Source organism: Meles meles, chromosome 7 (genome assembly GCF_922984935.1).
Source record: "Meles meles chromosome 7, mMelMel3.1 paternal haplotype, whole genome shotgun sequence".
In the NCBI taxonomy this organism is placed as follows: domain Eukaryota; kingdom Metazoa; phylum Chordata; class Mammalia; order Carnivora; family Mustelidae; genus Meles; species Meles meles.
This window is the reverse complement of record NC_060072.1, coordinates 66,834,566-66,856,574: the sequence shown is the minus strand read 5'-3', so window position 1 is coordinate 66,856,574 and position 22,009 is coordinate 66,834,566. Positions and strand designations below refer to the sequence as shown.

General features: G+C 35.0%; 1 protein-coding gene across 5 annotated transcripts in view; it reads left to right on the top strand.

Moving 5' to 3' along the window:
- CCDC91 (coiled-coil domain containing 91) overlaps positions 1-22,009 on the top strand; it is a 378,569-nt gene that overhangs the window by 234,328 nt on the left and 122,232 nt on the right. For all 5 annotated transcript variants that reach the window (XM_046013621.1, XM_046013618.1, XM_046013619.1 and 2 more), the window contains exons 9-11: positions 18,812-18,904; positions 19,011-19,079; positions 21,768-21,944. In XM_046013621.1, the coding sequence (XP_045869577.1) occupies positions 18,812-18,904; positions 19,011-19,079; positions 21,768-21,944 (339 nt within the window). The remainder of the gene's footprint in view (positions 1-18,811; positions 18,905-19,010; positions 19,080-21,767; positions 21,945-22,009) is intronic.

Here is a 22,009-nt window from a genome sequence, read left to right as displayed (position 1 = left end):
ATGTGCTATAAAAAATGGATGCTCTTACTTCCTGGATAAATGAGACAGAAGAGAGAATTAGTGATATAGAAGACCAAATGACAGCTGAGCAAAAGAGAGACAAACAACTACTGGACCACGAGGGGAGAATTCAAGAGATAAGTGACACCATAAGACGAAACAACATTAGAATAATTGGGATTCCAGAAGAAGAAGAAAGAGAGAGGGGAGCAGAAGGTATATTGGAGAGAATTATTGTAGAGTATTTCTCTAATATGGCAAAGGTAACAAGCCTCAAAATCCAGGAGGTACAGAAAATCCCCCTCAAAATGAATAAGAATACGTCCACACCCCGTCATCTAATAGTAAAACTTACAAGTCTTAGTGATAAAGAGAAAATCCTGAAAGCAGCCCGGGAAAAGAAGTCTGTAACATACAATGGTAAAAATATTAGATTGGCAGCAGACTTATCCACAGAGACCTGGCAGGCCAGAAAGAACTGGCATGATATATTCAGAGCACTAAACGAGAAAAACATGTAGCCAAGAATACTCTGTCCAGCTAGGCTATCATTGAAAATAGAAGGAGAGATAAAAAGCTTCCAGGACAAACAAAAACTAAAAGAATTTGTAAACACCAAAACAGCTCTACAGGAAATATTGAAAGGGGTCCTCTAAGCAAAGAGAGAGACTAAAAGTAGTAGATCAGAAAGGAACAGAGACAATGTACAGTAGTAGTCACCTAACAGGCAATACAGTGGCACTAAATTCATATCTCTAAATAGTTACCTGAGTGTAAATGGGCTAAATGCCCCATCAAAAGACACAGGGTATCAGAATGGATAAAATAAAACCCATCAATATGCTGTCTACAAGAAACTCATTTTAGACCCGAAGACACCTCCAGATTTAAAGTGAGGGGGTGGAAAAAAATTTACCATGCTAATGGACATCAAAAGAAAGCTGGGGTAGCAATCCTTATATCAGATCAATTAGATGTTAAGTCAAAGACTATAATAAGAGATAAGGAAGGACACTATGTCATACTCAAAGGGCTGTCCAATAAGAAAAACTAACAATTTTAAATATCTATGCCCCTAACGTGGGAGCAGCCAATTATATAAACCAATTAATAACAAAATCAAAGAAACACATCAACAATAATACAATAATAGTAGAGGACTTTAACACCACTTTCACTGAAATGGATAGACCATCCAAGCAAAAGATCAACAAGGAAATAAAGGCCTTAAATGACACACCGCACCCAGATGGACATCACAGATATATTTAGAACGTTCCCATCCCAAAGCAGCAGAATACACATTCTTCTGTAGTGCACATGGAACATTCTCCAGAATAGATCACATCCTGGGTCACAAATCAGGTCTCAACCGGTAACAAAAGATTGGGATCATTCCCTGCAAATTTTCAGACCACAGTGCTCTGAAGCTGGAACTCAGTGACAAGAGGAAATTTGGAAAGAACCCAAATACATGGAGGCTAAAGAGCATCCTTCTAAAGAACAAATGGGCCAACCAGGAAATTAAAGAAGAATTGAAAAAATTCATGGAAACAAATGATAATGATAACACAACAGTTCAAAATCTGTGGACACAGCAAAGGCAATCCTGAGAGGAAAATATATAGCAATACAAGCCTTTCTCAAAAAACAAGAAAGGCCTCAAATACACAACCTAACCCTACACCTAAAGGAGCTGGAGATAGAACAACAAAGAAAGCCTAAACCCAGAAGGAGAAGGGAAATACTAAAATTCAGAGCAGAAATCAATGATATAGAAACCAAAAACAAACAAACAAACAAAAAGCCCAATAGAACAAATCAGTGAAACAAGGAGCTGTTTTTTTGAAAGAATTAACAAGATTGATAAACCCCTGGCCGGACTTATCAAAAAGAAAAGAGAAAGGACCTAAGTAAATAAAATCATGAATGAAAGAGGAGACATCACAACCAACTCCAAAGAAATACAAACAATTATAAGAACATACTATGAGCAACTATATGCCAGCAGACAATCTGGATGAAATGGATGCATTCCTAGAGACATATAAATTACCACAACTGAACCAGGAAGAAATAGAAAACTCGAACAGACCCATAACCAGTCAGGAGATTGAAGCAGTCATGAAAAATCTCTCAACAAATAAGAGCCCAGTGTCAGATTGCTTACCGGGGGATTTCTACCAAACATTTGAAGAATTAATACCTATTCTCCTGAAACTGTTTCAAAAAATAGAAACAGTAGGAAAACTTCCAAACTCATTTTATGAGGCCAGCATTTCCTTGTTCCTAAAACCAGACAAAGATCTCATCAAAAAAGAGAATTATAGACTAATATCCTTGATGAACACAGATGCAAAAATTCTCACCAAAATACTAGCCAATAGGATTCAACGGTACATTAAAAGGATTATTCACCACGACCAAGTGGGATTTATTCCAGGGCTACAAGTTTGGTTCAACATCCACAAATCAATCAATGTGATACAATACATTAATAAAAGAAAGAACAAGAGCCATATGATACTCTCAATAGATGCTGAAAAAGCATTTGACAAAGTACAGCATCCTTTCTTGATCAAAACTCTCAAAGTGTAGGGGTAGAGGGTATATACCTCAATATCATCAAAGCCATCTATGAAAAACCCACTGCAAATATTATTCTCAATGGAGAAAAACTGAGGGCTTTTCCGCTAAGGTCAGGAACACAGCAGGGATATCCATTATCACCACTGCTATTCAACATAGTACTAGAAGTCCTAGCCTTAGCAATCAGACAACAAAAAGAAGTTAAAGGCATCCAAATTGGCAAAGAAGTCGTCAAACTATCACTCTTTGCAAATGATATGATACTTTATGTGGAAAACCCAAAAGACTCCACTCCCAATCTGCTAGAACTTGTACAGGAATTCAGTAAAGTGTCAGGATATAAAATCAATGCACAGAAATCAGTTGCATTTTTATACACCAACAAGAAGACAGAAGAAAGTGAAATTAAGGGCTCAATCCCATTTACAGTTGCACCCAAAACCATAGATACCTAGGAATAAACCTAACCAAAGAGGTAAAGAATCTGTATGCAGAAGACTATAAAGTACTCATGAAATTGAGGAAGACACAAAGAAATGGAAAATATTCCATGCTTATGGATTGGAATAACAAATATTGTAAAAATGTCTATGCTATCTAAAGCAATCTGCATGTTTAATGCAATCCTTATCAAAATCCCATCCATTTTTTTCAAAGAAATGGAACCAATAATCCTAAAATTTATATGGAACCAGAGAAGACCTTGAATAGCCAGAGGAATGTTGAAAAAGAAAGCCAAAATTGATGGCATCACAATTCCAGACTTCAAGCACTGTTACAAAGCTGTCGTCATCAACGAGGTATGTTACTGGCACAAAAACAGACACATAGTTCAATGTAACAGAATAGGAAGCCCAGAAATAAACCCTCAACTCTACGGTCAAGTAATCTTTGACAAAGAAGGAACGAATGTCCAATGGAAAAAAGACAGTCTCTTCAACAAATGGTGTTGGAAAAATTGGATAGCCACATGCAGAAAAATGAAACCGGACCATTTCCTTACACCACACATGAAAACAGACTCAAAATGGACGAAGGACCTCAATGTGAGAAAGGAATCCATCAAAATCCTTGAAGAGAACACAGGCAGCAACCTCTTCGACCTCAGCCACAGCAGCTTCTTCCTAGGAACATCGCCAAAGGCAAGGGAAGCAAAGGCAAAAGTGAACTATTGGGACTTCATCAAGAGCAAAAGCTTTTGCACAGCAAAGGAAACAGTTAACAAAACCAAAAGACAACTGACAGAATGGGAGAAGATATTTGCAAACGACATATCAGATAAAGGGCTAGTGTCCAAAATCTATAAAGAACTTAGCAAACTCAACATCCAGAGAACAAACAATCCAGTCAAGAAATGGGCAGAGGACATGAACAGACATTTCTGCAAAGAAGACATCCAGATGGCCAACAGACACATGAAAAAGTGCTCCACATCACTCGGCGTCAGGGAAGTACAAATCAAAACTACAATGAGATATCACCTCACACCAGTCAGAATGGCTAAAATTAATAAGTCAGGAAATGACAGGTGCTGGTGAGGATGTGGAAAAATGGGAACCCTCCTACACTGTTGGTGGGAATAAAAGCTGGTGCAACCACTCTGGAATACAACATGGAGGTTCCTGAAAAATTTGAAAATAGAACTACCCTAGACCCAGCAATCACACTACTGGATTTTTACCCTAAAGATACAAATGTAGTGATCCAAAGGTGCACGTGCACCCAAATGTTTATAGCAGCAATGTCCACTGTAGCCAAACTGTGGAAAGAACCTAAATGTCTATCAACAAATGAATGGATAAAGAAGACGTGTTACACACACACACACACACACACACACACACACACACACACACACAGTGGAATACTATGCAGCCATCAACAGGAATGAAATCTTGCTATTTGCGATGACGTGGATGGAATTAGAGGGTATTATGCTGAGTGAAATAAGTCAGAGAAAGATAATTATTATATGATCTCCCTGATACAAGGAAGTTGAGAGGCAACTTGGGGGGTTGGGGGATAGAAAAGGAATAAATGAAACAAGATAGGATTGGGAGGGAGACAAGCCATAAGTGTCTTAATCACACAAAAGAAACTGAGGTTTGCCTGGGACAGGGTGGTAAGAAGAGGGTAGTTGGGTTATGGACATTGGAGAAGGTATGTGCTATGGTGAGTGCTGTGAAGTGTGTAAACCTGCCAATTCACAGACCTGTACCCCCTAGGGCTAATAATACATTATATGTCAATAAAAAAAAATTAAAAAATTTTTAAAATAATGTTAAATGTACTTTTTTGCAAATAATTTGTATTGAGTCCTTCTGGTGTCTGCCTTTTTTTTATGTCTGATTCTGCACAGCTTTCTTCTCACATTCATGGTACCTTATTTCCTTGGATATTTTGTGTTTTATGTTTGTGAGATCATCCTCATTGGAATTTTAAGTGTGATAATTCTTTGATGCTTAGGTTTAAGGTCAGTTCTTCTATGGAGTAATTGTTTTCCTTCTAACAGTCCTTCAGGGGCAAAGTTTTAATTGTGAATTTTTGAAATACCTTGTATGTGGGAATTTTTGCCCCAAACTTCCAAAAATGTAGCATGTGATTATGAATTAGCAGGAAACATCCGTCCTCACTCTCCCCGCACTCCAACTAAAAAAAAAAAAAGTTCAGATTCTCTTTGCTTTGTGTGTTCTTTCTAGTTAACCAACTTAGAGTGTTATGTTTCAGGCCTTATAGCTTTATGAGTGTCCTAACTTTCCCCTTTTCAACCCTTAGGTTTTGTTTCTGTTTGTAAGCATGGCCTATTAAAAACAAAACTCTATTAATTTTAGCATTCCTCAGATCTCCAAAGAAAAGTTAATGTATTCAAACCTTGTTTATCTCCATGAATTTGTGCTTTTTATCAGTTTTGCCTACTTACATAACTGTCTTATCAGCTCAGTAAAATTTAAAGGAATGTTTTGTATTTGTCCAACATTTTTATACTGAGATTTTCATGGTATATTTGGATCATGTAACTAGAAAAGTATAAAACTCACTTTTTATTTTTTCCTTTGTTTTATGTCAATTGTAAAAATTTTGTTTTATTAATGAGCTTTAAAATTGTATTCATTTTTCCTCTAAAATTGTTAGAATCAGCAAATAGCTTGGCAAGACAATAATGGTTTAAACTACCCCTTTCCAAACCATACTCTCAGAGTAAAAATCTAAGATGTTCTATAGAAAAACATGTTAATGAAACACTTTTAGGAAGTCATGTGTTCTTTATTCCTACCTAGTGGTTTATTTTTATTTATTTATTTATTTTCCCTTCATCTACTGTTTTAAAATGCTCATCATGTTAATTAAAGATTCTACCCCAAAATACAGCTTTTAATTAATCTTTCATCCATAAAACTTTTTTGAGAGTATCTATTAAATGTGTTGAGAAATATGGAAATGGTGGTGTAACAAAGAAATGTAGAAGAAAATAACATTTTGAAATGACTTTGGAGATATATTAGTTTGGGGAAAAAATATATCAGGGCTAGATTATGGAAGGTCGTAATTCCAAATGGATGATAATATCATACCATAGACCAATAGGGTCAGATTTGAGCGCTAGGATTAAATGTTTACCCAACAAAATATACCTAATCCAAACTTTCCCCTATGCCTGTGTTTTTCTGTACCTTGTAAAATTTAACAACAACAAAAAAAGAGTAAATTACTTGTGAAAAATCTTCATTTTCACAGCTTCTAAATTTTTTTCTAAAATATAGATGAAATGTATGTTAGATTATTTATTTTTAAGTATTTTAAGTACATTTTAGTCCTGTCCACCATTTTTCACTTTTAGATCAGTTATGATATTCCTACTGCCATTTCAGGACATTCTGTTTTTTGTCTTTTGAATTTTATTAAAATGGTAGTAATTTAAAAAGAATAGCATTCTATCCACCAGTCTCCCAATAAAATAGTGTTCTTTTTCTTATGATCCCTTTCAATATTTATTCAAGTATTTATAATACTACAGTTATAATAATGATGGCTTTAGATAATCTTGTGGTTTTTCTTCAATTGTATTTTATAGATATACATTTATTTATATAATTATGTAAATATAAATTATTTATAAATATAATTACATATATTTTTTTTAAGATTTAATTTATTTGACAGAGATCACAAGTAGGCAGAGAGGCAGGCAGATAGAGAGGGGGAAGCAGGCTCCCTGCTGAGCAGAGAGCCTGATGCACAGCTCCATCCCAGGACCCTGGGATCATGACCTGAGCGGAAGGCAGAGACTTTAACCCACTGAGCCACTAGGCTCCCCTAAACATAATTCTATATTGATGCATAGTTTTATGCTTAATAATCATATGATACTCCTTTTAGTTGACATACTATCGTTTCTTATACTGAACCCATTTGTTGGACATTTTAAATGTTTTGGCTTTTGTCCTTGTATAACAAATTTTTCTGTATCTTCTTGTGTATTATTTTTATTCTTTTGCATTATAAACAGTCTCCTACTATTGTACAAAATGTGTTTTTGAAAATACACTAATACTGCTTAATAAGTTTACCTAATATAAGAGTTTTCATTTCCCTGATATCTAAAAATTATGAAATCAATAATTATACCTTACCTTTTTAATTCATTTTTATATACCTCATCTTTATAGACAGATTACTCAATTGTAGTATTTCAATATTAGAAACTTTGTATAGACTGTCCTTAGTTCAGGGAGTATCCAATTAAGGGTAACCATTCATTTCAACAAGTTTAATGATTTCCATTTTATCATAATTGCATTTGTTTGATGAAACATATATTCTTATCACTTACGTCAACACTAATTTTTCCAAAATTTTATATGTATAATATAATGTGTGTATTATATGTGCATATATATGTGCACACATACATACACATACACAAAATAAGGATAAAACTGAATTTTTGACATAAGAAACACAATGCTAACTGTAAGAGCTGTGCTCCTGAAATTGATTTTTGTCTAGCAGATCCTCATTCTGCAATAAATCAGAATATTCTTTTGTTAGTTTATTTCTCAAAAATGTATGATTCTTTTTTTTTTAAAGATTTTATTTATTTATTTGACAGAGAGAGAGATCACAAGTAGGCAGAGAGGCAGGCAGAGAGAGAGGAGGAAGCAGGCACCCCGCAGAGCAGAGAGCAGAGAGCCCGATGCGGGGCTCGATCCCAGGACCTTGAGATCATGACCTGAGCCGAAGGCAGCGGCTTAATCCACTGAGCCACCCAGGTGCCCCGAAAATGTATGATTCTAACCAGTTTAGGGATATTACTGTACAGAGTATAAAAGTGGAGGTTATAAAATCGACAAACATGAGAAATTGAGAGCTAACCATTAGTATTTTCTTTTTTTTTTTTTAATTTTATTTATTTGACAGAGATCACAAATAGGCAGAGAGGCAGGCAGAGAGAGAGAGAAGGAAACAGGCTCCCTGCTGAGCAAAGAGCCCGATGCGGGGCTCGATCCCAGGACCGTGGGATCATGACCTGAGCCAAAGGCAGAGGCTTTAACCCACTGAGCCACCCAGGCGCCCCCCATTAGTATTTTCTGATGATAAATTTTAGGAGTAGGAAGCACAGAACAGACTTAAGGGCAGTTACTATGGTATCAAATTGGTTCCTGAAAAGTACTACACCAGTTGTATTATGTTTTTTAGGAAGTGCTGATAAATCTGTTTTTCTTTTTCTTTTCTTTTTTGCTAAGGGGAGTATCTTACATACATGTGTTTTATTTCATATGTCCATTTGAAAGTCACTATTTGTTGAAGCAAGCTTATTGTATTGTGCTTAGGCAAGTGGATGAAATAATAGGATTCAGATGCATTTTCAAAAGCTATTTCATTTGAAAATGGTAAAGCAGAAATATTCTACTTTAATTTAGGATTGGGACATATCTTTGCCATTTAATAATATGTACACTATCCAAATATAGAAACCTCATTATGGAAGTATAAACCAGTCTTGCCTTTTTTTATGCTGATGTATCACTCAATTTTTGTCTCATTTCTTTATATTTCTCCCTTAAATCAAAGGCAAATAACTTCTTTGCTTACATTTTTTCATGCCTATTAGAAATATGTCTGTTTAGGTGAAATAAATGTAGTGTAGCTTTTATTATAGTTTTATTCACTTTAAGAAGTTTATTGATATTATTGGACTTGTGGTAACTGCTATGAGTAGATTTAATCTCATAGTTTATCTTTTTTAGGTTTTCTTTCTAAACAATATTTAATGTGTTGGTCCATGAATGGGTGAAATGTCTCTGACTCACTTTACATTAAGACATTTATTAAGTTTATTCAGTGTCTGTAAAGTCATGTTAAATGGAGGAATATATGAGCTTGTGCTTTAAGACTTTCCTACCAGACCACTTGATCTTGTTCAGTGTTTGTGCTTTACAGAAAATGAAGGATGATGCTTCTTGAGTTTGCATTACAGAATATATACTACACACACCCACGCACATACTCCATGTATAAAATACGGTGAAGTGTGTGGACCTGTCATAGATAACTGTATACCGGAACAAAAGCTTCTGTAACTGCTTAGTCTAACATTTAGTATACAAAACACTGTCCACGTGTGATTGTGATTAAATCTCTTTACAATATCTCTTGTGACTCACATTCCAAGAAAGAAGATATTTTTAAAAATTTTTTATAGGAATCAGGTAAAAACCATATAACCTCCGTATTTATATTTGAGTCTGCATCAAACATTTTTCACTTGAAGAACTTCTTCCAAAAGGAAGAAATAGCATAATCAATTTCTGAATGCCTTTTGTTTTAGGCTGAATTTCAAAGGACTGTCCTTGAGACCTTTGCATTAAGCATCTACTCTGTAAGATTAATAAACCTGTTTAGTTTGCATTTATTTAATATTATAAAAAACTATAAAATTTCAATTTTTATGAATCTGTCAACAGAATATTTTAGATAAGCAAAATGTAGTAAACTATTCACTGTTCCTAGATGAGATTTCCTGATATAGATTTCAACTAATTTTCATAGTATCTTTTAAAACACATAAAGGTATGTCTTGAAATTTTTTTTTAAAATATTTTATTTATGTGTTTGACAGAGAGAGGTCACAAGTAGGCAGAGAGGCAGGCAGAGAGAGAGGGAGAAACAGGCTCCCCACTGAGCAGAGAGCCCGATGCGGGGCTCGATCCCAGGACCCTGAGATCATGACCTGAGCCGAAGGCAGAGGCTTAAACCACTGAGCCACCCAGGCGCCCCGTATGTCTTGAAATTTTGACGGAAGTTCCTCTGTGTTTGGTTATAAATATTTGGACAAGAATCTTATGATTGCATGTTGCCAGTTGGTTCAGCTTTGTCTCTGAGTTGTATAACAAATGTGTTCAGAACATCCCCACCTTGGAATGGTCAGCTAGTAAGGTGCAAAAGAAAGTATTTACCATTCCTCATACCATCAAAAACCATGTGAGCCATTTCTAGGGTGCTGGTACTTTTGGACAATTAAGGAATTCTGTATTGAGGCAAAAGGCAGGTGTAAAACAAACAATCTCCAGATATGCTTTATACTTTATTTTAGATAGAATAAAGGAAGGATGAAATTTTTTTGGCCAAGCTGTTTCTTAACATTATAATTTCTAGTTTATAGTGATTAAAGTCATCCAGAGAAGAAAGTCATTCGGCCCAGAGAGGAAAGTCATCCCTGCTTTTGCAGAGTCTCAGACCAAGAAACAAACCTCAAGTCCAGTACACTTTCTACTACAGTCCTATAAAGGCTGCAAAAAGAGCTCTAGTCATTTTCCTGTTTGTGCTGATAAAACGATTAATAGTTGAGAAGGTGTAGTAGGGTATTAGAAGTAGAAGTAGCATTTGTAAAGATATTCAACATATCTAGAGAAATTTAAAAAGAATCACAATGAGGTACCATTTCCAATTACTAAGATGACTGTAGTAATAATAAGAAAAAAAGGAAATAATAAACATAGAGAATGTGGAAAGATTAGAATCCTTGTACATTGCTGTGGGAATATAAAATGGAGTAATCAGAGAAAGCAGTTTGGTGGTTCCTCAAAAAATTAAGCAAAATTATTATGTGACCAAGTACTTCTACTAATAGATATATACCCAAAAGTTTTATATATGAATATTCATAGCAGCAAATTCTAATAGTCAAAAGGTGGAAACACCCCTAGTGTCCATCAACAAATAAATAGATAAAACAGAAGTGGTATATGTACACAGTGGGTTATCATTCAGCCATAAACAGGAATGATACTCGTACATACTGCAACATGGATGAGGCTTGAAAACATTTTGCCAGGTGAAATTAGCCAAACAGAAATATGAATACTATTCGATTCCACTTACGTGAAATATCTAGAATGGGAAAATTCTTAGAGACAGAAAGTAGGTTGGAGGTTACCAGGAGCTGGGATGAGGGGCAATAAGTCATTGTTTAATGGGCGCACAATTTCTGTTGGGGATTATGAAAAGATTAAGAAACAGTGGTGATGGCTCCAAAGCATTGTGAATTTAATTAATGCCACTTGTCTACTTTCAAAAGGTTAAAATAGAAAATTTTTGTTGTGGGGCACCTGGGTGGCTCAGTTGGTTAAGCATCTGGCTCTTGATTTTGGCTCAGGTCATGATCTCAGAGTTGTGGGGTAGAGCCTGCATCAGGCTCTGTGCTGAGCTCAGTCCGCTTCAGATTCTTTCTCCCTCTCCCTTCCCCTCAGCTCCACCCCACTTGCATTCTCTCTCTCAAATAAATAAAGCCTTTAAAAAAGAAGACATTTTTTTGTTGCACTTATATTTTGCCACAGAAGAAAAATGGAAGTAGAAGTAGCAGTTGCAGTAGTATAATAGTATCTTATACATTGCTCAGTGTTCATCATGAGAAGTGTACCCTATAGTGGTATTTTTTTCTGTTCTGACTTGTCATTTAAAATTTGTATGTTGTATTTTTGGGGGGGGAAGGGGTTCATTTTTATTTATTTATTTATCTATCTATCTATCTATCTATCTATTTATTTATTTCCAAAGCCTAAAAAGTTATTTTGCAGTGAGAGGAAAAATTCATTGTTAGTGTATTCTTTGAAGATTTTTTTTTCTTACAAAATAGTTCTATAATTGAAATGTAAGGAATTGATTCATGGATTGTCTTTTAGATATTAATATTTGTGAGGGCACCATCCTTAGAAACTAGTACAGTATCCTGTATTGGTAGGCACCAAGAAAATATTTCTTGTACGCATGGTTGAAAAAAAGCATGAATTTATACATTTACATATAGATGTAGAAATTATGTATAACTTATAAGTTGATACATAAAGATAAACTTTAATATAGGATAATTTAATATAAAAATAAGACATTAAAGTATGTCCCTGAATTTCTACCTTAAAGATTGATCATCTAAACAATTTTTAAAAAGGAATAATAGAGGGGTACCTGGGTGGCTCAGCAGGTTAAGCCTCTGCCTTCAGCTCAGGTCATGATCTCAGGGTCCTGGGATCGAGCCCCATATCAGGCTCTTTGCTCATCAGGGAGCCTGCTTCCCCCACTCTGCTTACTTGTGATCTCTCTCTCTCTCTCTCTGTGTGAAATAAATAAAATCTTAAAAAAAAAAAAAGATAAATATTAGCAAAAAAGGAATAATAGAAAATGAACATCCACAGGATACTGCTCAAATTTTCTATTGAAGTTCATAACTCTAACAACTAAAGATTATGAACACTTAAAGTGGGTATGATGCTTTATGAAAAACATTTCATGTATATGATCATTTAATCATCAGAAAAACCCCATAAACTGCATTCTAATCCTCACTTTCAGGAGATCATACTGCATTTCAGGTTTAAAATGTCAAATACCACATGATTTAACGTAGAGCTAATAAGGAGAGCTAGAGCTTGAATCCATGTTTTGTGTCCTTGGATCCATAGTTGCTGCTGTTACCCATTGTGCTCAAAGTATAGCAGAGTGGTCATGGTCGGATTTTACAGGGAGGGCTTGGTCTCACTCAAGTCTGGAAATAGGAAAGATAGCAGTCATGTTGAGAACAAATATACATTGCAATCTTGATTTATATTGAAATAAGAAAACAATTTGAGAAGTTTTCAAATGGAATGTCTAGAGCAACTGCGTTTAGTCTTGGATCCTTTCTCCCTAGATTCAGGTACTCTGACAGGAGTAAAGCCTGATTATAAGGTCTACCAGTTAGCAATATCCACGGAAATGAAATTGGTATGGATTATAAAAGTTAACACTCTTTTTTACTGAAAGATATTTTTGAAATTATTATTGAAAAAGGGTGTGGATGTTCCTTCTGAATCCTTTATGTTTGAGCAGCAACTAATCTTTTGTATGAAAAAAATTCCTCTTCATAAGTGAACTTTATTATACTTTTATCAGCTATTTGACAGGAAGTCTAGTTAACATTTTTGAGTATCAGATACATTACCTGCATTACATCATTTAATTTTCGTAACTGTGAGGTTGGCATGATTAGAAAAAACAGAAGCTTAGAGAAATTTAAGTTGTACCTTTCATAGGGGAAGAACTAGTGATTGACTCCAGATCTTGTCTGATTCCACTGCCTATGTTTCAGTCAAACATGATAACCACTACACTATGGGAATAAGATTCTAATGTCTGTATTAATTATAATGAGATATGTTGCCTCCCAAGGAGATGCCCCCAAAATATAAATGGAACAGAAGAAAGCCTTTTTTTTTTTAACTTACAGAAGTACCATAATACTTTTTTTTTTGTTTTGTTTTGTTTTGTTTTTGTAATTGTGGCTTATATGTTTATCTATTCTTTCAGGAAAGCCTCTTCCCTGAAAGTATGTGTGTCTTTGAGAAAAAGAAAATGTGTTGGCTGATACAGGTATTGATTGCTGAGTCAATTTTTTGGCTGTGTGTATTTTTTGGGATTCCAATGGAAGAGATTCAGCTACCTAAATAACCTCTAGTCTTGCCCCCCCCCCCATAAAAGTTAATTTGTCAAGAATGAGTCCCCTTTCCTTCTAGTTTTTGTGATCTTGCTATTTCCATTACATTCCATTAAGGGGCCGGATATAAGATTTGGGGGAGAAGAGACATATCATGACCAGCACTTAACTGTAAAACTAGGTGAACAGTACCAGTGTATGACTGAAACTCAGAAAGTCAAAGAAACAGTCCTTCGAGATGTAACAGAGAGAGCCCTTAGTTGTATGTTGATTCTAGATAATCTAGTGTAAAGTCCATGGACTTTATATTCAGCTCTTACTGGGTCCCAGATTTAGTTTAACTATTAATTAGTTCTGTGCATGTAAGCAATTTATATAACCTCTCTGAAACTCAGTTTGAAAATCTGTCAAATGTAAGTAGTAAGACATTTCTGGGTTGTTGTGAGAGTTCCCAGTAAGACTTGTAAAGTTCCTAACACAGTACTTGGCATGTAAGGTTGAGTCAGAAACTCAGATATAATTCAGTGTTTTTAAAAAGTGATTCTAGGGGACACCTGGGTGACTCAGTGGGTTAAGCCTCCGCCTTCAGCTCAGGTCATGATCTCAGGGTCCTAGGATCGAGTCCCACATCGGGCTCTCTGCTCAGTGGGGAGCCTGCTCCCCCCCCCCACTCGCTTTGCCTGCCTCTCTGCCTACTTGTGATCTCTGTCCATCAAATAAATAAATAAAATCTTTAAAAAAAAAGTGATTCTAAATCTAGATAAATAGAGTGAACTGAACATGCTCATCTCTTCTACCTTCTGTACCTCTTCTCTCTCAAAAATCACTAAAATGACACCAAAGGGAACCAAAACAAATAAATAAAAACAATAAACTAATGGGGATAAGATACAAGCAAATCTCACTGACTCAGCAGAGGCTAACACGTTGTAATCTTAGACCGTTGAGGTGAAGCCCTTATGAAACAAGCTGCTCTGTCCTACAAAACCCTAGAATGCCTCAGGAAATGGGGACATTAGGTGCTGTGTATCTTGAAAAGCAGGAGGAATGGTTGAAACTTTCCATGCACATCGTTCTTAATTCAGATACTTACCGTATACCATAGCAGGACAAAGGAGTAATCAGACCTGCTAATTTGACCTCATAAGGCAGGAACTAAAAACGGGGAGATTATCCCAAAATCCACCTTACAGTTAGCTTTTTACCCAAACCCTCTTTGCCCATATCCTACTAGTGAGAAGATTGGGGAATTTTTTTTCTAGGCAAAAAGAGCAGCTTAAGAGAAAATGGTGCTATATAGACCTGACATTTGGAAAGTGTCACCACAACCATGAAAAAGCCAGCTATTTGCAGTTCCTGTGAAGCTTCCCCATATACACAGAATTTCCTACCAGCATTTTTGTGTCTGAGATTTTCATACGCATGGATTGAAAAAGATGACCAAACACTGGAGAAACATCTTAAATGAGAAAATTACTGACTCAAACCACCCCCACAAAAAAAGGAACTTTGGAAAAAAAAAAAAAAAAGACAGATAATGTGGAAATAGAAGGGCCCTTGCCTCCACCACCCATAACTATAATCAGTGCATTCAGAAAGAAGAAGAAGAACAGAAAAGATGCAACAAAAATTCCCATTTTCAAACAGGGAAAATGATGAAATAAACAGCCATGCTTGGCTTATAGCAGATACCAAATGTTGTTGGTATCCCTGTGCCAAAAGTGGAACAGTTTCCTTGGTTAGTTGCTCATCCAGTCCATGATTGCATTCTCTGGAAGAATCTACCTTGTCTTTTTTCCTACTATTGATCGTCAATAGTCAACTAAGGTATAATTTAGTATTTTCTTTCTGGAATACAGTTTGAGGGCATGCATCAGAATATAAACTGCTCAGTTATCAACCTGCCAATACCAACCCTAGGAATATTTCATGAGGCCATAATTATATAAATTCCCAAGATGCATGCACAAAAATCAAGATTTTTTTAAAAGGAAAATTTTGTAAACATAAATATGTAAGTGGGGCATGGTAAAATATATAATTAGTATAATAAAAATAACATAATTATGTTTCTGTAGAAATAACAATACTGTTGAGTTGAAAAAGGCTGTGGTAGTTATAAACGTAATATATAAAATGTATACATATAGCTGTATATTTACATACACAGCCCTCCAGAAGAATGTTTGCCTAAATGATTGTCATTTAGGTGATAGAACTCTGGGTGATTTTTTACCACCTGACACTTTTATAAAAATAACATATTTTGCGTTTCTATTGTTCTTGATTAGCTACTTGTAAATTATTCATTTTATAAATTAACTTTAAGATTTAATGTCTCTCATGCCATTCAGCATCTTTCTGAATCCTCTCTCCTTATATTAATTTTTTTCAGAAAATCATCTTATTTTAATGTTATTCTGAAAAAAAATCAGAAGTATAGGTTAGTCAAATTATTTTAAAGATTTTATTTATTTATTTGACACAGAGAGAGGGAGTGAGAGAGAACAAGCAGGAGGAGCAGCAGCAGAGAGCCCTGCTTGGCAGGGAGCCCAATGCCTGGCTCTGTCCCAGGAGCCTGAGATCATGACCTGAGCCAAAAGGCAGACGCTGAACCAACCTAGCCACCCAGGTGGCCCTAGTCAAATGCTTTTAAAACCAAATGCAAGTGAGGCCTTACCTGACATACAACTTGTAATAAGTAGCTTTTTAGATATTGGGTAACATCAGGGCAATGCTGAGGCCACATTTAGCTAGTAGGTAATTATTACTGTTGATAATGAGTATACTGTGATATGATCATTGTCGAAATGATTCATTAGGGAACTGGCAGTTTCATAACTTCTCTAAGTCTCAAGCCAGTCATCTGAAATGAGGAAGAATATTACCTGATTTAGCAGTTTGTTGTGGATTTAACGTGGTACCACTATATGTAAAGCCCTTTTAACAATGTCTGAAACCTGAAAAATGCCCCCCAAACATCAGCTATCATGACCTGTACGTATAAGAAATTCAGTAACCTAAGTATATTTTCTCAGGTAGATGGATGATTTTACTCAAAGTATCTTTTATGTAGGATACTTCTTTCCAATGGTAATTTTGAGTGTATTCTTACAGAAGAAAGCTCAAGAGTAGTCTTCTATTATAGTGTACTGTCAAAATGAAGAAATAATGTTCAGGAATGAATTTTCTAAACACTGCATTGTCATTTCAACTAACATACCCTCTTTAACTAGTTCTTGGACCACTGGAGAAACTTGGCGTACTTACAATTAATTACTTAATGATTTCCATTAACCTGACTTATTAACATAACAGTTCTTTTTTTTGTTTTGTTTTGTTTTGTTTTGTTTTTTTTTCAGCGTAACAGTATTCATTGTTTTTGCGCCACACCCAGTGTTCCATGCAATACGTGCCCTCCCTATTACCCACCACCTGGTTCCCCAACCTCCCACCCCCCGCCCCTTCAAAACCCTCAGGTTGTTTTTCAGAGTCCATAGTCTCTCATGGTTCATCTCCCCTTCCATTTTCCCTCAACTCCCTTCTCCCCTCCATCTCCCCATGTCCTCCATGTTCTTTGACATAACAGTTCTTTTTAAGAAGAAATGATTTTCAAAGTTATTAATGACTCTGAAAACTTCGTTGTTTAGTTTAATTCTTATAGTTTTTATTGGTTTTCTATTTCGTTATGTTTACCCCTACCACAAAGCCTAAACTGAATGTTTTTGGTTTCATATGAGAATTGTATTTATCATTTCTAAATCTAATTATTTGCCTGGTATAACATTTTTAAACTTTTTTCTCGTGTGTGTATTTGAAGTAGGATTATGTATTTTTTTTCTGATTCAGTGACATTTATGTGTATCTAGACTTACAAAGAATATGAAATTAAAGTCTCAGAACTTAGCATATGGTTAAGTCTACTGATTTGTCAGCTGCTTTTCCCAAATTGATACGGTACAAATAATTTCTCATAATCAAGTTGTAATTTGCATCACAGTTTGGATTTCTTTTTTAATGAAAAAGCACATCATGTGATTTTTCTTATTTTCTTGAAAAATAAAGGTAAAAAATAAATTTATAATTAAAAATAGTAATAATAGGGGCGCCTGGCTGGCTCAGTGGGTTAAAGCCTCTACCTTCCGCTCAGGTCATGATCCCGGGGTCTTGGGATCGAGCCCCGCATCAGGCTCTCTGCTCAGCAGGAAGCCTGCCTCCCCTTCTCTCTCTGCCTGCCTCTCTGCCTACTTGTGATCTCTGTCAAATAAATAAATAAATAAAATCTTTAAAAAAATAGGAATAATAGATTCTCTTAACTAGACATGGCTGTTTGGTCACTTACTCTTCATGTGGACTGTTCCCTAAAAAATATTTAACTCAGAACAACATTGAAAGACATAGATCCATTTAAAAATATTGGATATTCAAATAAGTTCATATTTAAAGACGCTTCAAAATCAGAGGAATTGGAGAAAATATTCTTCTTTGCCCTTTAGTAACTGAATGAGAAATCTTTGTAAGTAGAAATATATATATATTCTTTTTAGTTTTGTTTCCTCATAAAAGCACTGTTCCAGAACAAGCATCTGGCTTCTCTCTGTTGAAGATATTGATGATACAAAAGTTGAATTTTCTTGGAAAACTCTCAATTCCAAGTGCCCAATCCATGAAAACTGGCTAATGGTTGTGTGTGCTTTTTCGCTAGCACACTGGAGTAAAAGTTAATACATGAATTCTGTATATTGTAACATTAGGTATCACATAAATAAATTCCTGTCACTGTTTTATTTTCTGAATCTTAGAATGAGAACAGTAAATAACTCTCCATTTCTTTAACAATGCTTTACTAGAAACACAAATAATATGTTATGATCATTCATCAAACATCACTTATTATTTGTTTGCTTCTTTTGCTGTAGACTAATAACTTTAGTGAGTAGTTTTTCTAAATTTAATTTTGATTAAAGACATTTTATCATTTTCTGATTCATTTTCCAATTTGGACTAGTTGTGCATAAGTTAGATCTCATATCATGTATGTTGCTGAGTTTGGGGCCACAAAAAGTTCTTTTGGCTGATTGGAAAAAGGTGAATGGGTTTTTTTGGTAAGTCTTCGTTTCAGCAATCTACCCATTGTTTCCTCTAGTGACTACTTCAGTACAACCAGGCCAGTGAATTCCACAAGTTATACTCCTTGTTGATAGATTATTGGTCTCAGAGCCATAATCATAGTCTGTTTATCTTTCCTTGTAGCATCAGAGGCTCCTTGAAATGCTAGATACAGAGAAGGAACTGCTGAAAGAAAAAATAAAGGAAGCTTTGATTCAGCAGTCTCAAGAACAGAAGGTAATACTTGAAGTTTGCTCAGAGTGTAGAAAGAATGTGTTGTTACCTCAAATAATTATCTCAAATAATACATTTACTGTCTACCCAACTGTCTTATCATTTACAGGAAATATTGGAAAAATGTTTGGAGGAAGAAAGGCAAAGAAATAAAGAGGCATTAGTATCTGCTGCAAAGGTATTTCTGTCTGTAATATTGGGTTTCTTTGTAAGTAAGTGGAATTTAAACACTGACTTCATTAGTGGTGTCAGTCTACTTTTTTGGTATAAGTCAATCTACTTTTTTTTGGTATAAAACCTCATTACAGAAAAATCAGAGTTTTTTTCTTTCTTGTTTTTCCTGTTAAATTTAGAATGCTGCTATATGTATTATGGTTAAATTTAGATTACACAGGACTGGAATGACATCAAAACACTGCAGATTTAGATAATTATTGTTAAAAGAGAATATATGTTGTGACACTTATAAGTATTTGGTATTAACAGTTATCATCACAAATAACTTATGTGTATGTAAGTATATATTTGTAAAAAGATATGTGATTTTCAAAGCCAACTTTGAAATACTTCTAAGTCGTGTATCTGTAGATATTAAATATACATATGCCAACAAAACATAGCATTATCTTTATAGATTTGGATTTAGATTTAAATTTAGTAAGCAAATATTTTGAAAATTTCATATTTGCATGTCACCGTGCAATGTGATGACTGTGATTTTTTCTTAAAGAATTTACAGTCACGTAAGTTATTACTTATTACCAGTAAGGCATGGCAGAATGCATTAAGTTATTATGAGTATATAGATAGTACTTCTGTGCCAGGAGTTTTTAACAATAAATTACTTTTGAAATTATCTTGAAGGGTGGCTAGTATTCTTAATTGTGAGTCTGAATTTTATTCTATAGGTAAGGGCAGACACATTGAAATTTTTGAGTGTAGGTATGACATAATGATAATTTACATTAATTTGGGGAAAATTAGAGGCAAGGAAAAAAAATTAATAGAGAATATCCAGAGTCTGTATAAAAGAGAGTAAGTGGCAGAAGTAAAGTAGTAGTAATAAAGGAAAGAAATAGACAAATTCTAGAAATAGGAGATGGAATTATCATATATTTTAGGGGTGGATAATACAGAAGGAGGCCAAGTTGGGAACCGCCAGAGTATTGCCTCAGAAACAACATGGAGGCGGTATTGTTTCTTTGGTATAGAGTTTGAGGTGCCCGTGATATATTCAGATGGCAAGGCAAGTAGGCACCTAAATCTACCTGGCAGCTCAGAGGAGAAAGGAATGACTTGAAGATGCTAACATGGTTTGTTTCTTTTTTTCAGCAGACAGATGGTAATGGTAACCATGGGGAAATTATTGTTATGTATAATCACCTCACTGGAGAGTATAGAGTAACAAGTGGTACTAGGCCTGAACCCTGAAAGAACTCCAAAATGTAAAATCAAGAGAGAGGAGGAAGTTCCAAAGAACTGAACAGAGTCAGCCATATAAGTAGAAATAAAAGCAGCATGCTGTTATGCAAACCAAGAAAAGGAAAACAGAAATAGTCAACCATGTAGGTCACTTTGATGTCAAGAAAAGTAGGGATTAAAACAAAACAAAACATGTTATTTGGATTTAACAAAATGGAGAGCTTTGGTAAGCATACTAAGAGTAGTTTCAGGGAAAAATCGTAGAGTAAAACAAGAGTTCAGAAAATGGTAACTCACTTTGATAACTTGTCTCAAATTTGGCCAACTGGAAGAAAGAGAAAAGGGTGGGCATTAAAAGTGGGAGGACCATGGACATTACTACATCCCAATGTATGAGGGTTTTCTTGAGAGAAATTCTCCTGTTTGAGTTGCAACTGAAGTCAACAGTTTTCATGGAAAACCATTTTACTGAATAACAGGGGTTATGCAGACTTTAGTATTTGGCAGACATTTTCTCCAAAGTAAACAGAGTGAGCCCAGCATCTCCAGAAAACTGTTTTTGTTGCCAATGATAAAAGTTGAGCTTTAAAGCAAAATTAGAATTTTGGAAAATTTGTATCTGCTTTCAGATACTTAAAGGCTTTTCTGATGAGAATGATGGTGATATTAACAAATGTGACCTTTGTTTTTGTTATGATATAATGAAATGTGTCAAATTCTAGAGGAGATGCATAATACACTGAATCAGTATTTTCCAAATAAAAATGCTTGAGAAATTCATGCATAAAGGACTCATTTAAAGTACAAGAAAAGAAAATGTGGTAGAATACAAAAATTTCATTGCCACTATATAATTTTCCTTATTGTAGCTACCCTTTAAGAGCTATCCCGTGTTGGGCACCTGGGTGGCTCAGTCGTTAAGCATCTGCCTTCGGCTCAGGTCATGATTCCAGGGTCCTGAGATCCAGCCCTGCATCGGGCTCCCTGCTCGGTGGGAAGCCAGCTTAATGTTAAGCCACACTTAATGTTAATATAAAATTAGTTAATAAATATTTTTATTTTGTCTTGTTTTGAGTTTCTAATACGGTGATCAAAGTATGTACAGCCAGCATTAACAAAAGCTCTTTGAAGTACTCCATAATTTTTAAGACTGTAAAGAGATTCTAAGACCAAAGAGTTTGAAAACTGCTACTTTAAGTTAAGACTTAGTTTCTGTGAAGTTTAGATGTACCTTGGAAATAATGTATGAATATTTGTACAAAAACAAGTAATTGATTTTATTTTTACACCAATTATTAAGTAAGGATAAAAACAACAGCGTCAGAACTAAACCCTATAGAATTCAAGTTTTGTACCCTTTAGGTTAACCCAAATCTTTCTTATTCAAGGATTTATGCAGTCACTCATTCAAATATTTTCATTTGAGTCATTATTTGTTTTGAAGCTTGAGAAAGAAGCAATGAAGGATGCAGTTTTAAAAGCCATAGAAGAAGAAAGAAAAAATTTGGAAAAAGCTCATGCTGAAGAAAGGGAGTTATGGAAGGCTGAGCATGCAAAAGATCAAGAAAAAGTATCTCAGGCAATTCAAAAAGCTATACAAGAACAAAGAAAAATAAGTCAGGTTAGTAAAATTCACTCTTTGTAAATACTTTCTTTTTCTTTATTTTTCTCAAAATGAAGTTTCCT